The sequence below is a fragment of the Lissotriton vulgaris genome, chromosome 2_1 (assembly GCF_964263255.1).
Source record: "Lissotriton vulgaris chromosome 2_1, aLisVul1.2, whole genome shotgun sequence".
Lineage (NCBI taxonomy): Eukaryota > Metazoa > Chordata > Amphibia > Caudata > Salamandridae > Lissotriton > Lissotriton vulgaris.
In genome coordinates this window covers 999406289-999419276 of record NC_141687.1, presented here as the reverse complement: position 1 = coordinate 999419276, position 12988 = coordinate 999406289, and the positions used below count along the sequence as shown (strand labels likewise).

General features: G+C 43.0%; 1 protein-coding gene across 1 annotated transcript in view; it reads left to right on the top strand.

Moving 5' to 3' along the window:
- The window catches only part of LOC147731528 (sodium channel protein type 2 subunit alpha-like), a 951803-nt gene that overhangs the window by 614567 nt on the left and 324248 nt on the right, over nucleotides 1-12988 (top strand). Inside the window, exon 16 of the mRNA XM_086956592.1 lies at nucleotides 10005-10361. Within this exon, the coding sequence (XP_086812718.1) occupies nucleotides 10005-10361 (357 nt within the window). The remainder of the gene's footprint in view (nucleotides 1-10004; nucleotides 10362-12988) is intronic.

The window sequence follows — 12988 nt, the reverse complement described above, 5'->3', positions numbered from 1 at the left end:
ACAATCAGAAGACCATAGAGGTAGTGTATCTGCCCAAGTCATGATTTGAAAGTGACAGATTAGTGACCTCGCATGGGTACTTCTCTGGTCTTGCAAGCTGTTTTAAGGCAGTTTCTAGACCATAACAATCAAAAAAGAGATAACGTCTCATATTTCGCTCCCCACCACATGCTATAAAATGTCACTTGTAAGCAAACTGAAAACTTGGTGGTTATGAATCACATAAAATTTAGATCATGTACGAATGTCAGTACTGGCTCGTTTTTTCAGCCCCGCATAGTAAATAGATTTTAAACTTTTCAGTTCAAATAAGCAATAAAGGGATTTCTCAAGTAGGGTTTTTAGGTCACTTATTCACAATTGCAATGTTTTCACTCCATAATCTGAAAGCATCACGGAAATCAATTTGCCTGAAAACACTGAACCAGAATAACTTATGAAGTGTTATTTCTTACAAATACAGACGTTTTGGTGTATTGGCTAATAAACAGGGAAAATCATCTCTAAATTCCACACTGCAGCTTATTAAACTCAGAATAATTTCAATATGTATTGCCTCATTTGGTGCTATATTTTAGCATGAAATGCACCCTTGCGTCCATTGTGGACGTGAGGACGTACTTTATGTTAAAAAAAGTGCAAGAAACACAAATGCTGCAAATAGCAGCCATTTGCATTCTGGCCGTTCAAGTTGTTCCTGTGCGCTCACAATAATTTATTTCCTCCATCTGTGGTGTGGCATAATACACATTTTGAGAATTATTTGTAACAATTATTACAAAATTACTGAAATTATGCAAGATTTTACTAATATACCATGCATTTCACTTGGAACTAGTAAGTATTAGACTTATATAATGATCAGTGGCGGCAGGCAGGGAATGGGGTGGTGAAGCGGGGCGTGACAAAATATGAAAAATAAAACCACTTTCCTCCTCACAGCTGCCCGCCGCCATCTCTCCTCCCTCATTGCTTTGACCCGCATGGAGGAAGCACACAAGCTCCCCTAAGCCAATCACAGCGCTGCAATGCAGCGCTGTGAATGGTCTGAGTGCCGTGGCTCAGTGCTCAGATGGGCACTGGGAGCCTAAGCATGTTCCCCACCAGTCTGTGTATTACAGCTGGGTGGAGAACATGCAAATTGCGCATGACTGTTTGGCCAGCCTAAGAGGGCCGACCAAACCATCATGCGCACTTAGAGTGTGCACTCTACTTCTCCCAGGCTCTGACACCAGCCCTGCTCTGCCCCAACCCAGCCCGTAGAAACAAAAAATAAAATGATAATAACAATGCTATTTTCTTTTTCCTTTTTCCTGTTCTGAGCGCAGTGAGACAATGCTCCTCCACCTTAGCGGAGGACCCGCCCCTGATAATGATATTAATGAACAACTATTCAATGCTTCTTCCCTAACTGCCTTAAAAAGATGACCTATTCCTACCAAACGCTATCCGAGTATTTTGGGTATTTACAGTTAAGTTCTTAGCAGTACAGTGAGTAATCAAAGTGTCTAGCTGACTTTAAAAGTTGATGGGATACAATCCAAGACAGCAAAGTTATCAGCCTAAAGTATTACATTTACTTAACACTATAAAACCTAGGAAAGAAAGTGTCAGGCTCCGTCACACTTCTCCTCGGGCTGTGTTGAGAGACCTATACCCACACCCATGCAACCACCCCGTGGCCCGGTATATGTCACAGACCAATAGGATGGTCCCACGAGCGCGGGAAAGGAAGGGGACAGCGGGGAAGGAGATCTGAAAAGACAAAGACAAGGTGTTTAGCTTCACACCCCTCCCTATCTACTCTATAACTCTAAATCACTCTTTGTGTGGTAATACTCTTTTCTTAACAAAACACACTCATACCTGAAAAGGAAAATACATAATCTTTGTATACAGGAGAGGGAGGTAAGGTCCTATCTGTGGCAGCAATCTGCTAAGAAAGGAACGAAAATGAACATGAGATATATAACAGTCTCACCAAGTGCCTGAGCTTCTTACAGCACCTCACCTACCAATTTCTGACAAGGTTCTGCCTTGCGCCACTACCTAGGCAACCCCTTGTTCCTCTCCTGCACCGTAAATAAAGCACAAAAGAGGTTGTCGACAAACAAAGAATAAACAATATGCTGAAGGTTCACTGCACCTTCATATCCTGTTTCTTCCCGCATTCAAAATAATAAGTCATTACACACGGTAGAGTTTATACACCTCTGTTTGGAGTGATCAATGCGCTCTTCCGTAGATACCAATCCGCTCCCACTCGGGTGAGACTGGGAGAATGAGTTATAGCACCCAAAGCACAATAATCCAACACACTCAATTGTTTCTTGAATAGTTCTCTCCAAATTAGTGAGCTTCCCCAAAGGTTTCCCCCGCAAGAGAACGCAGCCGCGATTCTCCGATAACAGGGAAAACAAACACAGGTATCTCGAGGAGTCAGTGGGGTTTCTGACACACTCAGCCATGTATCTCTCCAGAAAGGGACACAGCGCAAGTTCCGCTTGTCTCGGGTCCGTGTGCCTCCAGCCGGCAAACACACGGACGCTTCTTACTCATAGTTGCTCCGGTGAAAACGTCCTCTCCTCACCTCGGCTCACACTCGGCAAAATTATCGGCTCCGTTCTCCCTTGTTTCCTGGCTTAAGTTCCGGGGCTGCGCGGCTGACGTCATGCACAGCTTAACCCTTGGCCCTCTGGGATTTGTGGTTCCAAGAAATGAGGTCGCCAGATACCACGCATTGCGCGGACAGCGGCCCACAAAGACCGATTCTGACAGAAAGCTTCTAGTTGCTTTCAGAGCTGTAGACAGATTTTCTAACAACAAAGTCTAAGAAGTAAGCCCTGTTTCAACCAGTAGTTCAGTCCTAACAAATGTCACTAAATGTGTCATAGACTCCCTTTAGCTTGTATAACCAATGAACACACTTGAGCTTACCCTCAGGTGGAAAGCACTCCAAATTGTCAAGTTACAAGGGAAAGTCATTATCCCTTTGTTCTATAACTCTGGGCTTTATTTAGAGTTTGGTGGGCAAGATACTTTGACACAAATGTGACAGATATCCCAGCTGCTGTATTACAGCATCTGGCCCTTTTAATACAGCAAATTGGTTACCTGCACCATTTGTAACAGTGTATCCATTTCACACTGTACGTAACACAGTAAATAAGGCCCTCTGACTGGCCTCAGAAGCAGATGTGAGTTGAATGACCAAACTCTATAAGATTACAACTTCATAGTTCCCATTGCTGAGTGTCACCATACCAAAAGGGGATCTCTTACATTAGACTCACAGTACAATATGACAGCGTCAGGAGATAAGCAAATGCTTGCATGACTGAAACTGGACATTGCTGAGTTTGAAAAAAAAGTATGAATGATTACTCCTTAGTGAATGCTGCTTTACATAATGTTTTGCAAAGGAGATACTGCTGTAGAGTGGGGAAAAAGAGGAAAACCAGAACGATGACAAAGTCTCAAGTTAGAAAGTAAACACCACACCTACAGTAATATTCCATAAATTCCTGATAGTTTGCAACCGCTGTGCCACTAAACATTAAAGGGTCTTGTAAGGGTTAATAAAGCCATTCCATAAACTTTCTTTCGGTGGCCAAAGCAGTTGAATGGTGCAGAAAAATAGGCACTTAACTTCAGAGTAAACAATGACTACTTGTTAACATCTCAAATTGTGCAGCCAGACGATCAATAGCTAATTGAATCTGAGCAAAAACAATACATTTGTGAAGGGATATGTATTATCATTAACTCATGTCTCTCAAGGCATATTGAAACAATCCTCTTTAACTATATAAGACTTGTAATTGTTCAGATTTCAACACTTTTAATAACATATACCCTCATTCTGAGTGGCCCAGTAATGCCATTGTGGCCGGTAATAGGAGTGACCAGCCCCATTCAGATTAAGACGTGGTATTTCTCCCCAGGACTTTAGGAGTTGAAAGCAGTTGCAATCTCTGGGTGAAATACAGGGCAAAAGCATGCAGGAAATAGAAGGTACGGGCTTTGGTACATCCAGGGGTGAGGGGGGGGATCAGGTAGAATTTTCTGTTCTCAGAATGAGGGCCATAATATCTAGGACTGGAAGTATTTTAGGCCTGATATACTAATTACTGGATGCAAAAATCTGGTCGCAATTTTAAACTGACCTACTCACTAATAGGTTAGTTTGCTAAATTCTGATTTTGAGTGGATTGCTATCCAACCTGCTTCATGATTGTTTGTGAGGTAGGTAGCAAATTGTGACTCACTCCAATTAATGGCCTTGACAGAGATTGTGGTCTGCTAGGGTCAGCAGAACACCAAGGGCCAGATGTAGGTAATTTCCATTTACCGAATGGAAAATACCGACTCATACCGAATCGGTATTCCTCAATCGGTAAAAGTTACCGACTCGGTATGACTCGGTAACCAAATCGGTAATTACCGAATCGGAATTGACCGAGTCGGTAAAATCCGAGTCGGTGAAACCCAAGCAATCCTATGGGACACTTTGCCCATAGGAATGAATGGGATTCACCGAATCGAAAAATCCCGAATCGGATTTCACCGACTCGGAATTTACAGATTCGGTAATTACTGATTTGGGAGTTTGAAACACGCCATGTGAGCCTGTCAACCAATCAGGGAGAGCCTACACACCCCACAGGCAAGGCCCTGTGAATCCAACCAATGAGAGAGAGGCACCCCACCCCAGTACCTGGGAGTGGCCACACCCATGCAGGTGGAAACCAACTGAACAAACAAATCTGCATAGGAGAAAGGAGCAGAGCATCCACAGGCAAGCAGACTGACAGAATGGAGGCACAGGAAGGACAGAAGGATGCTGCTGAGAGGAAAAGAAAGCTGAAGTTCAGCCCAGAGGAACTACAGGTGGCTGTGGAAGAAATTGTCAGCCACTACAGCCAAATATTTGGGAGGCAGTCTCTGCATGTTGCAGAGACTGTGAAGAGGAACATATGGCTAGCAATTCAGGGCAAAGTGAATGCCATAGGAGTCACCCACCGGGACATTGAGGACATCAAAAAGCGGTGGTATGACCTGCGTATAGTGACCAAGAAGAAGATTGCAGGACAAAAAAGGATGCAGGTTTGACTGGAGGTGGCAGGGGCAAAGCCCCAAAACTTACACCAATTGAGGAGCAAGTTGCATCCACCATGGAGTCTGAATGCATCCATGGGATTGGAGACCTGGACAGCACAGAAAAAGCAGGCAGGAAACAAGGTAAGAGGCATGTAACCCCATGCACCCCTAGCTATCCCAACCCTGCACCCCACTGTGTACACACATGACACAGCAGGAGAGGTCACAATTTCTTGCTGCAATGCATCATGGTAGACGTAGTCATGTACACACAGATGCAAAGTACACCACACATGACTCAGAAAGGCATGCCACACACATCCCCAAACAAGCAATGTGGACTGTGCAAAGGTGTGCAGACCATTTATTAAGAAACACACACAGACAAACTACAGCATTGACACTATGTCAATTTCATTCCACAGGAGAGTCGTCACGCAGTTCTGCACCGCCGAGGGAGGAGAGGGCAGCAGCATCTAAAAGAGGGGAGAAAGAAAAAAGAAAAAGTCGTCACAGCGCAGGAGAAGGTGGAGACACCCCTACCCAGGACCCCTCATCACCAGACCCACCCACTACACCGATCCCAATGTCCCCTCTGTTGTTTGGGTCTCCAGACCTCACAAACACGCCCATGCCGGGAGGGGAAAGTAGCCAGGTGGAGCCCCCGCAGAGGATTCTGCAGACCTCTGATTCAGAGGATGAGGACGATGTCCCCCAGAAGACTGCGCCCGTGCCTCACAGGCCAAGACCAACTATGTCTGCAGGTTCAGCGTGCACTACTGTCCTTGGCAGGAGGGCACGTGATGGTGGGGAGGGCCAGAATGGAGAGAGCGTGTTCTGTGGGCTGGAGGGCACGATGGTGAAGGTGCAACGCCAGCAGGCCAAATCACTGCAAGCCATGCAGCGGCAGGTGCGCGTTTTGAGCTCAACAATGTCCAACATGGACAAGGGCATAACCCAAATGGCTACTAGCCTGGACCTGATAGCACAGAGGATCTCTGACATTTCTACCTACATGGGGGTCCTCTCCGACAAGCTTGACAGGGAACATCTCCAGCGTACCAGGGAACGGCAGTACATGCGCCAACAGACCAAGGCCATGAACAGGTTCTCTGCCAACACAGCTCTCCGCTGCAGACGCTCCATCTCAATGCAGGAAGCAATAGAGCACTGCTGCACTGACTTAACCCGGGGCATGGGTAGAGTGACCTCTGCAATGGAGCAGATGTTAACCTCAAACCTAGGCAATGCTGGTGACACGGGTGTGGAGGAGACTGAGGGGTCAACCAGCAGGAGTGGCTCCAGTACACCTGTCCAGGAGGTGCGCAGGAGCGGCAGGCACAGCCAGGCAGAGTCAGGCACCAGCAGGGAACCTGAAGGACAGGCACCTAAATCCCGCAATGTGGTGCGAGGACGCAAGCACTGAACTATGCAGGGTACTGACTCTACTGCACACAGTGACAGCAACTGAGTATGTGCAGCCAGTGACATTGACGTACAGTCATGTGACCATCATGATGTAGTGCAGAATAAACTACTCATGTCCGGAAGTATACCTGTGTGTGTGTCATACTTTACCTAGAAATAGCGTTGTGTAATTTCAGTCCGTCTCAATCTGCCATCTACTGCGGCTGGCCCTGTTGCCTGGGGCTCTGCATGTTCTTGGTCCTCATCTATGTTTTCATGATGTGTCAACTCCACCTCTGTGCCTTCCTTGGTAGCAAGATTGTGCAATATGGCACAGGTCACTATAATTTTGCAACACAGGAGGGGGGTGTACTGTCGCGCACCTCCACTTTTGTGGAGGCAACGGAACCTGCTCTTCAGGAGTCCAAAGGTTCTCTCCATAACATTGCGGGTGGACCTGTGTGCCACATTGTATCGCTTTTCTGCTCTGTTGGTTGGGTTCAGGTACGGTGTCAGCACAAAGGAATGCAGGGCATATGCACTGTCACCTGGGTGAGAACGAGAGGTACATGAGTTTCATACACCTTCCACATAGAGCTGAGATACATTTCAGGGTGTTTGCTACATATTTACCTAGAAGATAACCATCTCCAAAATCGCCATTCTGTAGCCGTGTGTATATTCCACTGTTCTGGAATATGTAGGAGTCGTGCGTGCTCCCTGGAAATTTAGCACCTATGTCGGTGATGATGTTCCCTGCATTGCATATCACCTGCACGTTGATGGAGTGCGTAGACTTACGGTTTCTGTATATGTGTTCCGTGGCTGCAGGTGGGCATAGGGGAATGTGGGTGCCATCAATGCAGCCTATCACATGCGGGAAGTGAGCCAGTCCATAGAAGTCTGTTTTAGTTTTGGCAAGTTCCGCAGGTGTGTCAGGGAACTGTATGTAGTCTCCCATTCTCTGAGTCATGACATCCAGGAACTTCCTGAAGAAACGGGACAGACAGCTCTGGGATACACCTCCTACTGCAGCTATCACACTCTGGTAGCTCCCAGAGGCAAGCAGGTGTATGCTGCACAGCACCTGGACATGGGGAGGTATGGCGTGGGCCCTGGGTGTTGGATGATCCAGGTATGGGTGGAGGTCCCTTATTAGGTCTATGATGGTATTGGGGTGCAGCCTGTACCTCTGGAGTATCTCAGGCTCAGTCAATTGGAACAGAGTGATCCTCTGCCTGTACACCTGCTCCTCCCTTTGCCATACCCTCAGTCCTGCAGCCTGTAGCCTTCGCCTCCTCGCTATCACATAGAGTGCAGCCATTTTGACTGGAGGGTTGCATTTTGGGAGCCTTTTTATAGCATCCACATGGTTACCACCACCTTTCAGTACATGGTAAATACCGACTCAGAAATACCGAATTTGGATGAATTCGGTATTTTTGGCCTTTCCTACATCTCGATGGCCATGTTGTCCGATTCCTTATTTACCGAATCGGTGTATACTGACTCGGTATTTTTTCTATTGGTGAATACCGAATCGGTAAATATGAACTCGGAGAATTCCGAGTCGGTATTTTTCCGATTGATATTTACCGAATCAGTATTTGTTTGACACCTACATCTCGTTCTCGCTTTACCGCTCGGTAACAGCCGATTTTACCGATTTTGGGCCGTTACCGACCGGTATTGGCCGACCTACATCTGGGCCCAAGTCTTTTGATTGTGTTTCAATGGAGTAAACTTTTTGCTAAAAACAACCCATTTTTCTCAAAGGAAACAGGACTGAGGTTAAAATAAAAAGTGTCCTTTTTGAAAATGTTGTTTGAGAGTTGGAAATGGTACTCTGGAACACTGTCTGCTCTGCAACAAATATGTTTTACATTCAAAAAGGGGAAGGGATCTAAGCGCGCCCCTTCCTTTTTGCAAATGCATTGCAATCCAAACTTAGGTGTCAGTAATTTTTCAATTATTTGAACGTGGGTTTCACCAAAACATTGATACATTGCTTACAGAAGGGATATGCTGCTTCCAGATATGGAATAGGTATGTAGCTGTCAATCTAATTTTAGTAGCTGGTAAAAATGTGTCAATTTCTAAAACAGAATTGGAACATTTAAAAATCTTTTTATGGTTGCAAACTTCAGTGTTTGTGATTGCAGAAATGTTTTGTACATCTGGTCTATTGTTTTTAAATACAAATTTACACCAAACTAACTTAGTCAATTATCCAACTTAAAATTCTTATGTGCTGGTCAAGCATTTGTCATCCATGGGGGTGGGGGTGGGGCTGGATGTGGCAAACTAACGGATGTGGGTATAGTTAGAGACTGCACATCCCTTTGATACGACATAAAGGGCATAATTTAATGTTTGGCAAATGGAGTAAAGGTAGACAGGGTGGCAGAGGACTTTACGCCCACCACAATACCTTTACTCCATCCTTCAGATAGAGAGATGTCCACTGGTCCTCTGACATCTCTGTACATTGGCAGGAACCGCCGTCACAGCAGTTCCTGTAAATGGTGGAAAAGTTTGACTGGAAGCACTGTCAGACATTACAGCTGGCTATGAAACATTTAAAAAACATACACTCTTGCTTTGGGATTTAAAACTAATGACCCGCCACACCATTAGAGCTTTCTCCCATGATGTGTGGGGCTTTTTGTTTTTATTATACCTCTCCACCCGCTTTGTACCTAGCGGGTCAGATGCAAAAAAAAAGCAATCTGACTATACACTCTAAATTGGGTGGAAGGTCGGACAACTTACTTTCGAGTGTCCATAATTCACTGGGCCAGCGGAGGAGTATGCAGGAGAACGGGCTCTAAGATACCCAATCAAAGGCTGAGAAAACCCTCACACACACCATAACAGAATTGCAAGTGAAACTTCTTGCCTGTCTGGGTGTGCAGCAAGAAGAGCTTTGCAGGTGCACACTCGCCCATTAGCGTTCCTATCCTGTGCCACTGCAAATGTAACATTATTTCTCCTATATTTAGTTTTGGCTACCTATCTCATTTTCTGTAAATGTGAACTATAAACTATTCTATTACAGAATATGTTTGGTGCTGTGTCCACTCGTAGGATGTCCACTCCTATTGTTAGTACAACATATTCATGTTTTTTCTGATGTTCTTTTGTCCTTTGTGATGACTTATTATTTTAAGTGTATGTATATATGTTATTATTAGGGATACCTTATGTTCTTTTTTACTATACCTTGATTGTGTTCTTTTTTTACAATTATTGTACAACTCTGATTTTGATTTCTTGATTATATTTGTACTTTATGAAGTATTTACAGCAATCAAACGAAGGAAAAATAATTCTCCATTCTACATAGTCAAGTTTTCATGTCTTTTTTTTATTCTTTTGCCTAACTTGACCCAGTCACTAAAAGTAGTCATTGTTCAAAACAAGATTTTTTTTAATATATGGCAAAATTCATTAGCCTCAATTACTTTAATTCTAATCTGTTCATATTTCTGTTACAGCTTCGAGTTTTTAAGCTTGCAAAATCTTGGCCAACGCTCAACATGCTAATCAAGATTATTGGAAACTCTGTGGGTGCTTTGGGAAATCTAACCTTGGTACTGGCCATCATTGTCTTCATTTTTGCTGTGGTTGGCATGCAGCTCTTTGGTAAAAGCTACAAAGAATGTGTTTGCAAGATTTCTGAAGATTGTGAACTTCCACGCTGGCATATGAATGACTTCTTCCACTCCTTTTTGATTGTGTTCCGGGTACTGTGTGGGGAATGGATAGAAACCATGTGGGATTGCATGGAAGTTGCAGGACAATCAATGTGCCTCATGGTTTTCATGCTGGTCATGGTGATTGGTAATCTTGTGGTAAGTAACAAGGGCAGACCAAAGTTGTATTCATGAGTATGACTGTGACACTCTTTTATATCAATATTGTAAACCATATACATTTACTTTTTGAATGTCCATTCCAATAGCTGCAAGCAGAAAATGCAAATGTCAAGGTAGATGCATTTTCAGTGATATTTGTTATTCCTCAATATAATACAGAAGAGATTAAAAGTGTATGTTTCTCAATTAATGCCTAGAAAAAATTGACTTTTTCCTGTAGCATTGTGATAGTGACCCAAATTAAACAGCAATAATGTGCACCTGCAATCATATGGGCATCATAGCAACATGAAATTATACAAAACAGAGCTACAAGTGGAAAACGTTCCATGGTGATTTAGACCCTGGCAGGCGGCCCTCCATTTCATTAGGTTAGCACAGAGTACTGTGCTAAGTTACTGAAATGGATGACCTCCCCTGACCTGGTGGGAGGACCACTTGTTGTATTTAGAGCAGGGGTCACCAACCTTTTCTATAACAAGAGCTACTTTTATTTGATGAAAGATATCTCAAGCTGCTAATACTACTGGTGTTTAAATAGTGACCCCATCAGACAAGGTTACAGGTGAGGGTTTTCAGTAGTAACTTAAAATAGGCTTTGTTAGTTTGGAATACCTCTAAATGGGTAATACAGAACAGCCCAAGTTGCAATGCCCATGTGACCAAGGTAATAATATTAGTATTAAGCTTCCCTAACACCAAATAATTTATGACTTAAATATCAGTTTAAAATACATTTTGGAAAATCAGCCATTTTTCTCCAAACATCATCTTAAGAGTTTTGAAAATATTTACATTTTCGTCTCAAATACATTCTCAATTCTGGAATGCATATATTAAGTCGTCTAAATACATGTTTCTAATTTAGTGAGCTGGCTGCTCACAGGAGAGCTATTTATAGGTAGCTGGAGAGCTACCAGTAGATCAATGGCTACTGCTGGAGAAACCTGAGAGATTCCCGCATACCTAGCAGTGATTTCTAAGCCTTCAGAGGAACTGCTGGTGTGGTAGATGCTCTTAAGGCTGAAGAGTTTGCAGAGCGAGTACCAATTTGTTGCGTCTGCTTGTCAAACTTTTTTTCACAAATATGCAACAAAAATGGAAATTTGTTCTTGAGAAAACAAGAAATCATTGACTCCAGGGCAGGTAGCTTTACTCCTACGTGTAGGGTTGCATTGACTGACTTTCCTGTCAGGGAAAGGACCATGAATTTACAGTAGAGCTCCTGCTCTGGTAAACTTTAAATAACCTGCTAAATGTGCACGCTCAAATACAGGACCCTATCCAGATGAAATTAGTGATAAAAACGAGATTGCTCAATATGTTGAGTGTGATATTTGTATGCTCAATAAATGTGCATTTGTAATTCCTCTCTTATTCTGACAATTTTCTCCTATAGGATATTTGAGTATATATTATTTTACACTCTGTTGTAAATTGTCCTCCTTAGGTGCCTTTGATATCTACTACCTTTTATATGATGTTTCCATTAGAGTGTTGATTCTTGTGAACTCACCATGGTTTGGCTTTTAGTTCTACTTTCTGTCCACCCTGGTCCTCTTTCCAAGGATCGTGCAAATTCTACATTGAGACCAATGGAGAGGGTGCCTATCTCACATTACTGGTTTTGCTGCAGCTACTGCAACCCAAAATGTGCACACATTTCAGAAAACAAATGCATCATATATGGGCACCAAAGCAATTGGAGGGGAAAACATGAGCATTTATCCATAATTCCAAGGTGCGCAAATCAGAAGTTCTATAATTGCCTACCTGCAAATTATGACACCTTGCTTTATCACAAATTACAGGTGTGCAATTACCACACAACATTTTTTGTGCAACCCTCGAAATGAGGATCTTACCCATGGATTTTCATTATCATTGAATAAATATTTTCAATAGGTAATTTCTATTTGTTTTTCTTTTTAGTTTAAGAGAGCTTTATTGAAGCAAGTGAGCACAAAAGGTACAACATTATAACGGCGATTATAGGAAAACTACAAAAATAGTGTACAATATGTATGTCCATAGTAAAATGAAAATCTGATATAATTGCTATTATAAAAAAAACTAGGAACAGTTATACAGGATTAGGTACCTTGGTGAATCAGCATTTTACGTTTTATAAATAGAGAAAAGAAAAAGAGAGGAGAAAAGAAAGCAAGAACAATCAACATCGGTACCAAATATACTTAATAGGAAAATCCGATAATAGGCACTATAAATGTTCAGATAACAAATTGGTAATAGTATAATATCCTGATATGAACAATATAAAAAGAATAAATCAAAATACTAATGGCGGCTGAAAAACAAAAGTACTGTCCTTGTTGTGCATTACAGGTGAGTATACATATTTAGTGAGTCCAAAAGGCTTCCTTTTGAAGAAGTTGGTGAGAGGTAGTGGCAGAAGCTCTATCAAGCCTAAGATGATAACAGAGAAGGTTCCACCAGCCAGAAAAGGTGCCTTTAGTGGCATCCTTCCGATTAGTGGTAATAACCTGGAAGCCGATGGCAAGTGACAAATCCACAAACAAAACCAACTTGTGTGCACCAAACCAATTTGCAGAGTTACTACCAAAAAATATGGAGTAACTCTC